The 13,379-nt window shown below is 40.1% G+C and overlaps 1 protein-coding gene across 1 annotated transcript; it reads right to left on the bottom strand.

Annotated features, from left to right (window-relative positions):
* Positions 1–322: 322 nt before the first annotated feature.
* On the bottom strand, positions 323–1,037 carry LOC138878239 (uncharacterized). The gene is made up of 2 exons (XM_070157905.1): positions 864–1,037; positions 323–703 (listed from the first exon to the last, which is right to left on the bottom strand). The coding sequence occupies exons 1-2, from the start codon at positions 1,035–1,037 to the stop codon at positions 323–325; spliced, it is 555 nt and encodes a 184-aa protein (XP_070014006.1).
* Between the last annotated feature and the right edge of the window lie 12,342 nt (positions 1,038–13,379).

Here is a 13,379-nt window from a genome sequence, read left to right as displayed (position 1 = left end):
CTCTATTTATCTAAGGTCTGTAGGTTGTGGAATGCTTGTGTTTGATTTTGAAAGTTTCACACATGGCTTTCATCAGATTAGTAGCGTTATCAGTAACAATGGACTCAGGAACTCCTTGAATCGGCAAATAATACAATCTTTGACAAAGTCTGCAATGACTTTCTTGGTTACAGGTTTGTAAGATGCAACCTCTACCCATTTCGTGAAGTAATCAATGGCTACTAGAATAAACATGTGCCCGTTTGAAGCAGTGGGCTCAATTGGACCAATGACATCCATTCCCCAGGAGGCAAATGGCCAAGGTGAGCTTGTTGCATTGAGCTCATTTGGCGGCACTTTTTATCATATCGGCTTTCACTTGGCATTGGTAGCATTTGCGGACATATTGGATGCAGTCCGTCTCCATAGTCATCCAAAAGTAACCGGCCTTGAGTATCTTCTTGGCTAAGACAAAACCATTCATATGTGGGCTGCAAGTGCCAGCATATATCTCCTTAAGTAGCTTAAAAGCCTCTTTTGCATCGACATATCTTAGCAATCCCAACTCTGGAGTTCTCCTATACAAGTTTCCTCCGCTGTGGAAGAAGTGATTGGATAATATCCGGAGTGTGCGTTTTTTAGTGTAGTTTGTATGCTCTGGATATTCTCCTTTCGCCAAATACTCCTTGATGTCATGGAACCAAGTCTTTCCATCTGTTTCTTCCTCAACATGGGCACAATATGCTGGATGATTATGAATTCTCACTAGGATAGAATCAATGAAGTTCTTATCCGGATGTTGTATCATGGATGACAAAGTGGCCAATGCATCGGCAAACTCATTTTGAATTCTGGGCACATGTCGGAACTCTATCTTTGTGAACCTCTTTCTCAATTCCTGCATGTGGTGCAAATATGACAATATCTTGGAATTCTTGGTGGCCCATTCCTTGTACATAGTGCACGAGCAAATCTGAATCACCGATTACCAGCAGCTCCTGAATATTCATGCCGATTTCCATGTTGAGTCCTAGTATGCAGGTTTCATATTTTGCCATGTTGTTGGTGCAGGGAAATCTGAGTTTAGCAGATACTGGATAATGTTGACCTGTTTCTGATACCAAAACTGCTCCAATGCCCACTCTTTTGAAATTTGCAGCTCCGTCAAAGAACATCCTCCAACCGTCGTATGCTTCGGTAATGTCCTCTCCTACGAATGATGCATCTTCATCAGGAAAATACATTTTCAAAGGTTAGTATTCTCCTCCCACCGGATTTTTAGCAAGATGATCTGCCAATGCTTGCCCTTTGACCGCCTTTTGAGTTACGCAGACGATATCGAACTCACTTAACAGTATCTTTCATTTGGCTAACTTTCCAGTCGACATGGGTTTCTGAAATATATACTTCAAAGGGTCCATCCTGGATATGAGGTATGGGGTATAGGCACAGAAGTAATGCCTCATTTTCTAAGCTGTCCAGGTCAAAGCACAGCAAATGCACTCTAGTAGAGAGTGCCGAGCTTCGTAAGGTGTGAACTTCTTACTCAACTAATATATGGCTTGCTCTTTTCTCCCGGTCTCGTCATGTTGTCCCAGAACACATCCGAAGCTCTGTCTAATACAGATAGATAGAGTAGCAAAGGTCATCGCGGTTCTGGCGGGACCAAGACTGGTGGTGTGGACAAGTACTCCTTGATTTTGTCGAAGGCTTTCTGATAATCCTCGGTCCAGCTTGTCTCGGCATCTTTCCTTAGCATCTTGAAGATAGGTTCACATATGACTGTGGACTGTGCTATGAAGCGACTGATATAGTTGAGACATCCTAGGAATCTCATCACGTCCTTTTTTCTCCTAGCTGGCGGTAATTCCTGAATAAACTTGACTTTAGATGGATCCAGCTCGATCCCCCGACGACTGATAGTGAACCCTAGTAACTTTCCTGCGAGGACCCCGAATGCACACTTTGTGGGATTCAGTTTCAAGTTGTATCTTCTTAACCTGTCAAAGAACTTTCTCAAGTCTGCTATGTGTAGATATGTGATTTTTGACCCTCCCCAAGATTTTTTTATATTTTAGCATGCAAATATTTAATTTAGGCATAATATCGTTATTTCAACTAATTTTGACTCTTTTTACTTTATTTTATTACAAGAAAATGAAAATTACAAAAAAAATAGTTTCATTAATGTTTTGTAGTCATTTTTAATCTTGAAAACACAAAAAATAGTTTCATGTTTAATATAGTTTAGTGTAATTAATTAGGATTAGCTTTTGCATTGTATAATATTTATATCTTATATTAAAAGGAGTTAATTAAGGTGTTGGACCACAATTGTAGGAGTTTTAGAGCCCAATTGTTGGCCCAATTCGGATTAGCCCATTAAATCTAATACCTAATACCCATTAAGCTAACCCTAGGTACCCTTCTAGACTCTTCTTTGGAACAAAAAATAAATAAAATAGAGCCTAGGTACCTAAGAACAAAATCTACACAAAAAAAGGCCTCATATACTGAATATACATCCGCCGTTTTTTTCATAACAGGAGGGGACAAAAATAATTTTCCAGGAGCTTCTTCTTCACTTTGCCTCCAAAACGAGACCCCTCCACGATTATGCTTCTTCTTCAACACCCAAACACCCCCCCCCCCAAGCGAACTTCTTCATCTTCTTCATGAAAAACCAGAAAAAATGCTAGGAGGGCTCATCTTCAAACAAAAAAAAAAAAAAGATCCCAGACCTTCTTCTTCCACAGATGCACTCAACAGGCCCAAACGCCCAACCATTTCCACCAACAGTCGCCATCGCTGGACCTCTGTTCACCGCAAAGCTGCCATCTCCGACTAGCTTCACCCTCACTCGCATGCATAGAAATGCGGATGAGTGGAAAACGAGAAGAGCAAAATTCGAGGTTCCAGGTTTTAGTTCCTGTCAAAAGTTCTGTTCTTAGGCTTTGTTGTTCTTTCTCGTTGGATTATAGAATCAAGGGGTATGTATTTATAATTTCTTTCCACTGTTACATTGAAGAATTCTTTTAACGGATCTTGTGTTTTCCAAGTTTTTTGGTTCGAATCATCGCTGTCTGCCAAGTGCCTTGAAATTCATATTTCCCTCGTTGCTTGTCATTTTTATGTATATATATTCTTATGTACAACACAAAAGCATAGAATTAGACAGAAAAGTAGAAAGAAAAAAGTCACTTTGTTTGTTTTATGGAACTTTTTCTTGATGTCTGCTGCATATAAGGCAAATACATCAATTTTTATACTACTTACTATTTTAGTATTTCATATGTAAACTGGGGCTGGACAAGATTCAGTTACCATATAGTTTGGGCGATACTATGCTTGACCAAGATTCTTCGGACTCTCAATGGACATAGATCCAATTGTATATCATTGGACTTCCATCCTTTGGTTCCACTGACAAAACAATTAAATTTTGGGACCTTGAAACTTTTGAACTCATAGGTTCTGATGGACCTGAGACAACAGGAGTGCGTTGCATGGCCTTTTAATATTGATGGAAGAACCCTTCTTTGTGGTTTAAGTCCATAAGCCTCTTTGCGTTGAGAAAATCAAAAAATATTGGTGACCCAATTCACGAATCCTCAAGAATTATGATGGGCGTTTAGTGATTCGGGATTTCAAGAGCATTGATCAGTATGTCATTCTCAAGCTGGAATCTGCTGAGGTTCTCAAATTAGTTGATTCGAGGTCGTTGTTCGTAATTTGCCATTCGAGGTTCGGATTCCGTTCTTGCTTGCCGATTTGGAAAAATCAAGGTTCAGTTTCTTGTATCTCACTCTTTATTTCACATGAAGTTAGAATTTGATTGATTATCTGATTAGTGTATACTAATAATAAGATAAATATGTTATAAATCTGGGGGTGCATTTCATGTGACCCGGTTCTAATTTTCAACAAGGTTAAATATAACGCGTCGTGAATTACGGGTGCATTTCATGTTGCATGGTTTGCGATATGTTTTAAATAACCTTGAAATAATTCCTCGAATAAATAAAAGCGGTTTTAAAGTTAAAAGGCACATAGGTTCAAAAAATGTTTTAAAATAAGATAATTAGGCTAGTAATAACAGTTGAGCGACCGTGCTAAAACCACGAAACCCAGGAATGCCTAACACCTTCTCCCATGTTAACAAAATTCCTTACCTGGATTTCTGTGTTCGCAGACTATAAAACAGAGTCAATCCTTACTTGATTCGGGATTTGAACCGGTGACTTGGGACACCATAAATTATCCCAAGTGGTGACTCTGAATTTTAATAAAATAATCCCATTTCGATTGTCACTTAAATTGGAAAAAACTCCCTTATACCCTTCTGGGTGGTAGAAAAAGGAGGTGTGACTCTATTTGATCTGCGACCCTTTTGGATTTGATAATGACGTCGTCCACATACACCTCTATTTCTTTGTGTATCATATCATGGAAGATGGTTTTCATGGCTCTCATGTAAGTAGCCCGGACATTCTTCAGACCGAATGGCATCATCTTGTAACAGTATACCCCCATGGTGTAATAAAATTTGTTTTCTCCACGTCTTCTTCATCCATACAAATCTGGTGATAACCCGCGAAGCAATCTACAAAAGATTGAAGTTGATGCTTGGTGCAATTATCGATCAGGATGTGTATGTTTGGAAGTGGTAAGTCATCCTTAGGACTTACTCTGTTTAAATCTCGATAGTCAACACATACTCTGACATTCCCATCTTTCTTCGGTACTGGCACAATGTTGGCTAACCAAGTTGGGTACTCAACCACCCTAAGAACTCTGGCTTTGATCTGCTTAGTAACCTCCTCCTTGATTTTCAGGCTCATATCTAGTTTGAATTTTCTGAGTTTCTGCTTCACCGGCAGACACATGGGATTAGTAAGCAACTTGTGAGCCACTATGGACGTTTTCAAACCGGTCATGTCATCATATGACCATGCAAAAATGTCCTCATATTCCTTTAGAAAATGGATGTATTCCTCTTTCTCTGTTCGCGATAAATAAATGCTGATGTGAGTCTCCTTAATAGTCTTGGCGTCCCCCAAAATTTACCGCTTCGGTTTCGTCCAGGTTGGACTTAGGCTTATTCTCAAAGTTTTCAACTTCCCTGAAAACTTCCTCAGGTATCTCATCTTCTTCATCTGAATCACTATTCTTGTGTTGCGTTGCCTCGTTACATGTCACAGTCACCGGTTCATCAAGAAAGTAACAATAACGCTGTAGAAAGTAAAATATGAAAGATAATAATAAATAATAAAGAGCAATGCATTTGATTAATACTTAAAATATCCAAACAAGTATTGCTCGAAGAATCGAGCATTTATTTTGAAAAAATTGAATCTTAAAAACAAATTACTGAAATCTTAAATGCCTAGAATGGCTATAGGAATAAAATCTGTCAAGCTACCCAGGGACTCGGCGGGCACGAGATGGTGCGGCGGTCCAGTTCCTGAGAATAACTCCCTTCTCCACGGTCTGAATAGTGAGGCCTTCTTCCTCCTCCTCCTTAATTATTGCACTGCAATCCATATCTTCATCCTCCAAGAACAAATTCCTCAGCTCCGCTAACGCTTCTTCTTCTGCAGTTCCCCATATTGTGTCAGCTTGGTGAAAAGTCTGATCCAGATATGGAACCGGTTGCTTGAGAGGGTAATAAGGTCCGTGCCATCGAGGCGACCAATCATCATACTCCTTCCATGTATACCGATATCCGATCCCGAAGGTAGTACCATGACGCTTCATATGTATCGGCTTAGTAATACCCTGGAGATTCTTTCCAAGCCCCTTGTCGGGTTCATACCCAGACCATGCCAGTATGATTTCTATTTTGATACTCCACCATTTGTCCTTTTCAACGGCATTAACACATTCGACGTGATGATAGGTTTCTCCTCCTAACCTTTTTTTGTTTCCAATAATCGGGATGGTTTGACTGGTGTAAATAGGGTTACTCCTATCTCCGTGAATGATCACTTCCTGATGGTTCGATTCAAAATTCATGGCTTGATGTAGTATGGAAGCCACGGCCCCAGCGACATGTATCCATGATCGGCCTAACAGAAGATTGTATGAGGCTGATATGTCGAGCACCTGAAATTCAACGTCGAACCAAGTTGGCCCCATCTGTAGACAAAGATTAATTTCCCCAATCTTGGCCCTTTGGGACCCATCAAAATCTTTCACATTCATGCTCCCTGCCCGTATTTTATGGAAACCTTTGCCCAATCTTTTCAGAGTATCCAACGGACAAATATTGAGGCTTGAACCTCCATCAGCCAAGACCCTGGCAATAAACTTGTCTTTAATTTGCACTGTGATATGCAATGCTCTGTTATGATTCAACCCTGCAGGCGGCAACTCATCTTCGTAGAAGATTATCTTATGACTTCCAGCAACTGCCCTACCATATTGGCTATCTCTCCGCAGGTGATATTGTTGGGCACGTAGGCTTCACTCAATACCTTTATCAAAGCATTCTTATGTGCCTATGAATTTTGCAACAGTGACAGTATGAATATCTGAGCTGGGGTTTTGTTCAAATGATCAATGATGGAATACTCCCTTGCTTGCACTTTCCTCCAAAGGTCATCTAGTCCTATTTCAATGACAGGCTACTTGATACAAACATCCTTACTTTGTCCTCCCAAGTGTTCAGGTGTATAGATTCTCTTGGTCCTGGTAATTCCTTGCGCAACATCGGATTCCTCCATCTTTGCCTTTCCTTTTCGCTAGCCTCAGCAACATAATCCCAGGGTATTGCTTTTGAGTCTAAAGGAGGTGTAGTTGATACTATCACCGTGAAAGGTGTGGCCACTTCCACTTCAAATGTAATAGGGGCGGCCGCAGGCAGAGCTACCTCTACCTCAAATGAAATTGATGCAGTTATCTCAACGTCAATCGGTGATTGAGTCTGTACTAAAATGGGAGTAAGTGTGACTACAAGCTTAAAGTCATCGCCTTCCAGAATAAGCCCGATTGACCCCTTAGGATCCCACTCTTCGTTCGTCTCTATCATATGTACCCTACCACCTCTATGATCAGGGAGAGGGTTGTTGCGGACATTGGGTGTGGCTTCCTTCGCCTGTATAACCTTGTTCTCAATCAGTGTCTGCATCTTATCTTTTAATGTTTGGCATTCGTTAATGGTGTGCCCTTTCATACCTAAAAGGTATGCACAAATTTTGTTTGGGTTGACCCATTGGGACGGATTCTCTAATGCCACAGCGGGAATAGGGGTGACGTAACCAGCGACATTCAACTTTTCATACAGCTGGTTGATGGGTTCAGCAATAGTAGTGTACTGTCTAGGTGGCTTGCTGTCACGCCCCAACCTTGGGAGGCATGGCTGGCACCCGGTGCCGCACTGGCCCGAGCAAACCACTCTGTAACTCATTCATTCCTTTTGTAACTATTATGGGCCAACATGGCCACAACTCATAATGTATAACTATAAGTGGGCAACACTGTATCAATAAACTATCGTTCTTAAAATATGAATACATTTGGGCCGTCAAGGCCTCTGACATACTGTACAAAATGAACCTTTGTCTATAAAACCTCTAAGATTATTTGACATCAAATTGACAGGGTACCGGCTGACCCATAAGTATGTAGCAAAACTCTAACACGATGACTCATAGACTCAACTGTACTCTGAATGAGGTGGAGTCTTACCGATCCTTCGCTGAATGCTAACCTCGTTTACTATGAGGGCTCGTCAAACTAATTATCTATACCTGCTGATACTGACTCAACTCTCTCAATATAGTAAGTAAAATAGATGTCCGACCCCATAAGGCTCGGTATATATGTATAACTGCTCTGTCGCACTAGGCTAGATCATAGCCGCTCAGCCATACTAGGCTTTGTATCTCGATCAACTGGGCTCGCTCATAAGTGCTCGGCCATAGTAGGCTTGGTATATATATAACTACTCTGCCGTAGTAGGATCGCTCATAGGCGCTCGGCCATACTAGGCTCTGTATCTCGACCAACTGGGCTCGCTCATAAGTGCTCAGCCACAGTAGGCTCGATATATATATAACTGCTCTACTGTAGTAGGCTCGCTCATAGGCGCTCAGTCATACTAGGCTCTGTATCTCGACCAACTGGGCTCGCTCATAAGTGCTCAGCCACAGTAGGCTCGATATATATATAACTGCTCTACTGTAGTAGGCTCGCTCATAGGCACTCAGTCATACTAGGCTCTGTATCTCGACCAACTGGGCTCGATAAGCGCTCGGCCACAATAGGCTCTGCCATAGGAGGCTCACTCATAGGCGCTCGGCCATACGAGGCTCTGTATCTCGAGCAACTGGGCTCACTCATAAGCGTTCAGCCACTGTAGGCTCGGTATATAACTTACCATCTGATCAGAGGTTGCCCAATAGAGGCCTGCCCATCGATTATAGCTTGATAATAGTGAAAATACTTTAATACTATATATATAAACTCTCTACTCTCTTGACTGGAAGAAGAAAATACTCAATTGAATATGAAGTCCCGATAAGGAGAATACTGTAACTTACAAAACTAGAAAAATATATGTAACTTACGAGACTAGCAAAATATACGTAAATTCCGGGATATGAATTGTTCTTTATGCCTCGCTATCAAATATAAAAAAAAATCTTTTACTTATGTTGATGCTTTATCTTAAAATTTCCTTATTTCGGTTATGTTTGTCTTAAAGGAATATATCTACTTTGTAAAAAATTTAAATGTAATCTACTTCCTAAAAGTTAAAGAAACGCATTTTCTTTTATATACAAATTTATACAAATACCTTATAGAAAAATCACGTTCACTCAAAAATGTGTATGATATAATTTTTCAACTATTATTAAATAATTACCTAACCATTTGATTTGAAACAAATTGTACGGTTTCTGTTATGAATAAGCATAACAAATATTGCCAAAGTTTTCCTCATAAATATTTATTATTCCTAGAAGAACACTAGTTGAATATGATAAGTTCAAAAATCTAATTCATGCGCGATTTATTTATATGAGATCATGCCAAAATGAAAAAAGGGCTTCGCCCTAATATACCTGAATCCAGAGGAGAAACTAGTTGTTGTAGTGTCTAAGCAGCAAGTGACCCGTTACTAACACTTAAGCGCTACACTACGTCTTAAGAGAACATTCATAGCACTAACCCCGCATGTTTCCAAAACTGCAGGACACTTCTTATTGACAATATGAAATGCCAAAAATGTAGATACAGCTTGTCCAAGATATTAATGTCTTATCAGGAAATGGATCCAAACTTCCCTAAAAGGATTCTTTATCTTTAACCAAAATAGCAAACTAGCAGATCCATTTGCACCCAAGAACAGCTCCACGATATCAAATTTTGGTCAAGCAAATAAATCAGGCCATTCATATAAACAATCAAACGCAGATTTCATAGTATCCTACACGAACCAATTGAGATTGAATAAACATAATTTGCAGTAGTAAAACATTGATAGTCCAAGAATCAATCAACTTATTTGAAAAACAATTGAACACTACCCAATTGCAGTAAATCCAAGAACTTACACGCCCCTTTTCTTAAATAATAAACTTTAGACTTAAAACAATTCTTTTGTTTTTATTGAGTACTTGATACACAAGGTGTATATAAAAGTCTTACATGTGGGTATTAGGTTGACACTAATCTTATTTGCCTACTTAGTCATTGGTCTTATAAGCTTCTTTTGCTGCCACGTTTCATTTTTAAAATTTAATAATTAATTAGGTAATGTCCCGTTACCCGGTAAATTCATTAATTACCCGCATAATTAAGAATTGTCTCAAACTACTTAAAATTCCTTATTTTTACTATATTTTATACATCCTACTATCATGGTCACATAGTACCTTGTATGGTACTAGTCCATTACTATCAGGTATTTAAGCTCGGGCCGTATTTTATCCCAAAAATGATAAATTTCTGCCAAACTCATTTTCTTCAACTCGTTTACCCTCTCACCTTCACGACTTTATTTATCACTTGTTATAAATATCATAAATACTTATAACCTAAAAAACAATAGTCTTGTCATCATATTAAAGTACTATTATTACATTATTAAAATAATAAATCGTGGTACCATATAAAATTAATACATATACTATTATTTCATTAAAACATCCATGTAAAAATACATATATTTTCTCAACTTTTAATTTTACTTGTCTCATATAAAGAATACAAATTCTCGTATGCTTAATTCTTAAACCCTCTATAACCTCCTAATAGACATAATTCCTTCGAACTCATGTGGATTTACTATGGCACATCCTAATGCTATGGTACGAGATGTAACACTTGCGGTCAAAGTTTGGTTGTGGTCTTGGAAAATTTAGGAAAGTTGGAGGTGATTGGAAATGAGATGGTTGGGAATTATAAGTATGATAGGCAGTCGCTGGTTGGGAATATCTGGGAGATGAGGGTTGATATGTTGGTGGTGGTGCTTGGTATGTGGGTGGAGGTGTCTGATATGTGAGTGGAGGTGTTTGATATGTAAGTGAAGATTTCGGGCCTTGAGCTACCATTACTGCCCCAACGTCACTTTTCTTTGATATGCCGCCTCATTGTAATGCCTTATTTGTGGCCTGTAATGCCTCAAAATTTGTTACCATCTCGCTTTTGATTCCTTCTTCGATTCTTTCTCCGAGTTTGATGATATCAAAGAATTTATGATTTTTGATAAACATCAACCTTTCATAATATTGTGGATCCTGTGCTCTGATGAAGAACTTGTTCATCTGTTCCTCGTCCAAAGATGGCCTGACTTTGGCCACTTCCGACCTCCAACGGGTAGCATACACACGGAAGGTTTTGGTGGGTTTCTTTTTAAGATTATGGATGTAGAAGGCATCTGGTGCATTCTCTATATTGAACCTAAACTGGTCCATGAAATCCGGCACCATACTCACCCAATTGGACCATTTCTTGGGATCTTGGCTGATGTACCAGGACAAAGCATCTCTAGTAAGACTTCTCATAAAGAGTTTCATCCGAATCTTTTCGTCTTTCCCGACCCCGACAAGCTTGTCACAATAGGTCCTCAGATTAACCCTGGGATCACCTGTATCGTCAAACATCTCGAACTTGGGAGGTCTGTATCCCTATGACACTTCTACATCTGGCTGTATGCACAGGTCTTCATAGTTCAAACCTTATATCCCCTTGCCGTCTTCGACACCCTGAACTCGACTTGTCAATTTCTTGAATTCTTCAGCCATGCTTTTAATGAGTAGGTCCTTCTCAGAAGATTCTGATGTATAGGAGATTGGTTGGATAGAGTGAGGTACGGTTTCCACGTATATGGGGTTATTTTGGTGAGTTCCAGGTGCCTGGGTGTAATGGTGGTCATTGGTAGAGTTTTGAGGGTCAGGAATGGGTTGTGGTGTATTCTGAGGAGTATGATAAGTAGCGGTTGGTGGGTACTGAATTGGTTGATGGTGGTATTGTGGCGGAGTTGGTATTGGTAGGGGATTGAGATTTTGAGGTGGGGTTGTGTATTGATGTGTTATAGGAGGGTTTTGTGGATGTTGATTTGGTGTGTTTTGGGGAGGTGCTGGGTTCTTTGTGTTTTGTTGGTTGATGTCGGGGGCATTTAAGGTGAGTGACAAGTTTTTCAAGTTGCGGACCTGCTCAAGCTCTCCCTGTAGCTCTAATATATTTTGATCCAACCTCAGGACTAGATCATTTGGTGCTGGAGTACTCCGACCGTCTGAAGTTTCTGCGTTCTCAACACTATCCTTCTGAATACCACTTAAGTCATCCATTTTTGCTTTTCCTTTGCCTTTTGTATTGCTTGGAGGAGGAGGAGGTGGATGGACTCTAGATCTGGTGTGATATGCTGATGATTCCAGTATGAGCAAACCAACCTTAGGGGATGGGAATAAGAAATAAAGAAAAACAAAAAAGGTAAACGAGTCAATAAGGATTCTGAAATGTTTGCAGTATTTAAACACATATTACGGGAATGTAAATTGGTTTCCTAATTTGGGAGCCTCATTGTACCCGAGCAGGCCCAGTGACAAATAAATTTGGAGAAATTTAGTGCCAATAATTACCTCATTTCATTAATGTAAAAGTGAACGAACCAAAACGAAACTAAATAAGATAATGTCACTAATGGCTCTTGGCCTTATTACATTTGAAAGGAAAACAAATAAATCTAATCTACTTGGTCCCAGAAGGACCCTCTCCAGACTGGATACTTTTGTCAATCAACTCTCCCAGCTCGCGCAGGTTCAACAGCAGGAATGCCCTTGCAAGATGCCCTCCTTTGTTCCTTCAGCGTTCTGGCAGTCATTGACCTTTTTTCTTATCTTCCCTTCCAACTCCATTAAACTATACTCCAGGTATTCCAGTCTCTTGCTGGATTTAACAACTCTTTCTTTCCATTCGTTAATCATCTCTATGTCAGCCTTATGCAGTGCCATATGCTCGGCTTTAGACTCTCGAACTCTTTTCCGCAGCTTGTTGTACTTCACCTCTACCTCAGCAACCTCGTCTATAACTCTGTTTCCTGGCCTAGCCCTTGGCTCAACGACCCGAGTTATGTTGTCCTCCAACCACGAAGGGTAAAGGTATGAGTGGCCCGCGTGATATCGGTCTGGTTCAATAGTATCCTTCTCCACAATAATCTTTAAGGTCCACATGTGTTGCACTTCATTCTTATACGGGATAGCATAACCTTGGAAATTGGCTCTGAAATGACACATTTTAGTGACCCGTGGTATGATTTGCCTCATTCCTTCTAGTCCCATAACCTTGAGAGGGGCGTAAGGGTATATGCCCCTCAACCCAATCAACACCAAGTGTGGAAAATATCTGGATATGATGATGAATTAATCGGTAGGGAACCACTCGAACATCCCTGGACTTGATCCTCAATCAAATTTCGAAAAGTTGTACCCATCCCACAGCGTCCTCTAGCTGTGCAAACATGTCTGGGATATAGTTCATTCTTTTGGGATGATGGAAGGCTATGTGATCATTCCACGGCCTTCGCGGAAATTCTTGATGGTACTATCCCTTTTGGAGATGTTCCAACAACCAGACCTATAGCAGCAAGTTGCAACCCTCGAAGAACCTGAACCCCTTCTGACATTGTTCCAAAGCCCGGTACATGTTTGCAACGATCATAGGGATGATAGTGTATGTCTCTCCCTAGATCCCCTCCATTAGAGTTTTGGTCATCATGGACAACCTAGTATGGATCCTATCCCCTTGGATTAGGAATACCAGCATGCCCAAGAAACACATAATAAACACAAAGACCCTACGATGAATCCAACCTAAAGAAGTGATTGAGAACTCATCATCAAAAATACGGTAAGAGATGTTGTGATTGTATCTTTCATAAAGGAACTCAAAAG

This window comes from Nicotiana sylvestris, chromosome 9 (assembly GCF_000393655.2).
Source record: "Nicotiana sylvestris chromosome 9, ASM39365v2, whole genome shotgun sequence".
NCBI classification, from domain to species: domain Eukaryota; kingdom Viridiplantae; phylum Streptophyta; class Magnoliopsida; order Solanales; family Solanaceae; genus Nicotiana; species Nicotiana sylvestris.
The sequence above is the reverse complement of the archived record's forward strand: the minus strand, read 5'-3'. Positions and strand labels throughout refer to the sequence as shown.

Bases quoted from the DNA above. Each gene is read 5' to 3' on its own strand.
- LOC138878239 (XM_070157905.1), bottom strand. From the start codon at position 1,037: ATGGCAAAATATGAAACCTGCATACTAGGACTCAACATGGAAATCGGC. The intron at 704-863 runs GTTCACAAAGAT...GCCCATGTTGAG, and splicing joins ATGCAGGAATTGAGAAAGAG to GAAGAAACAGATGGAAAGAC.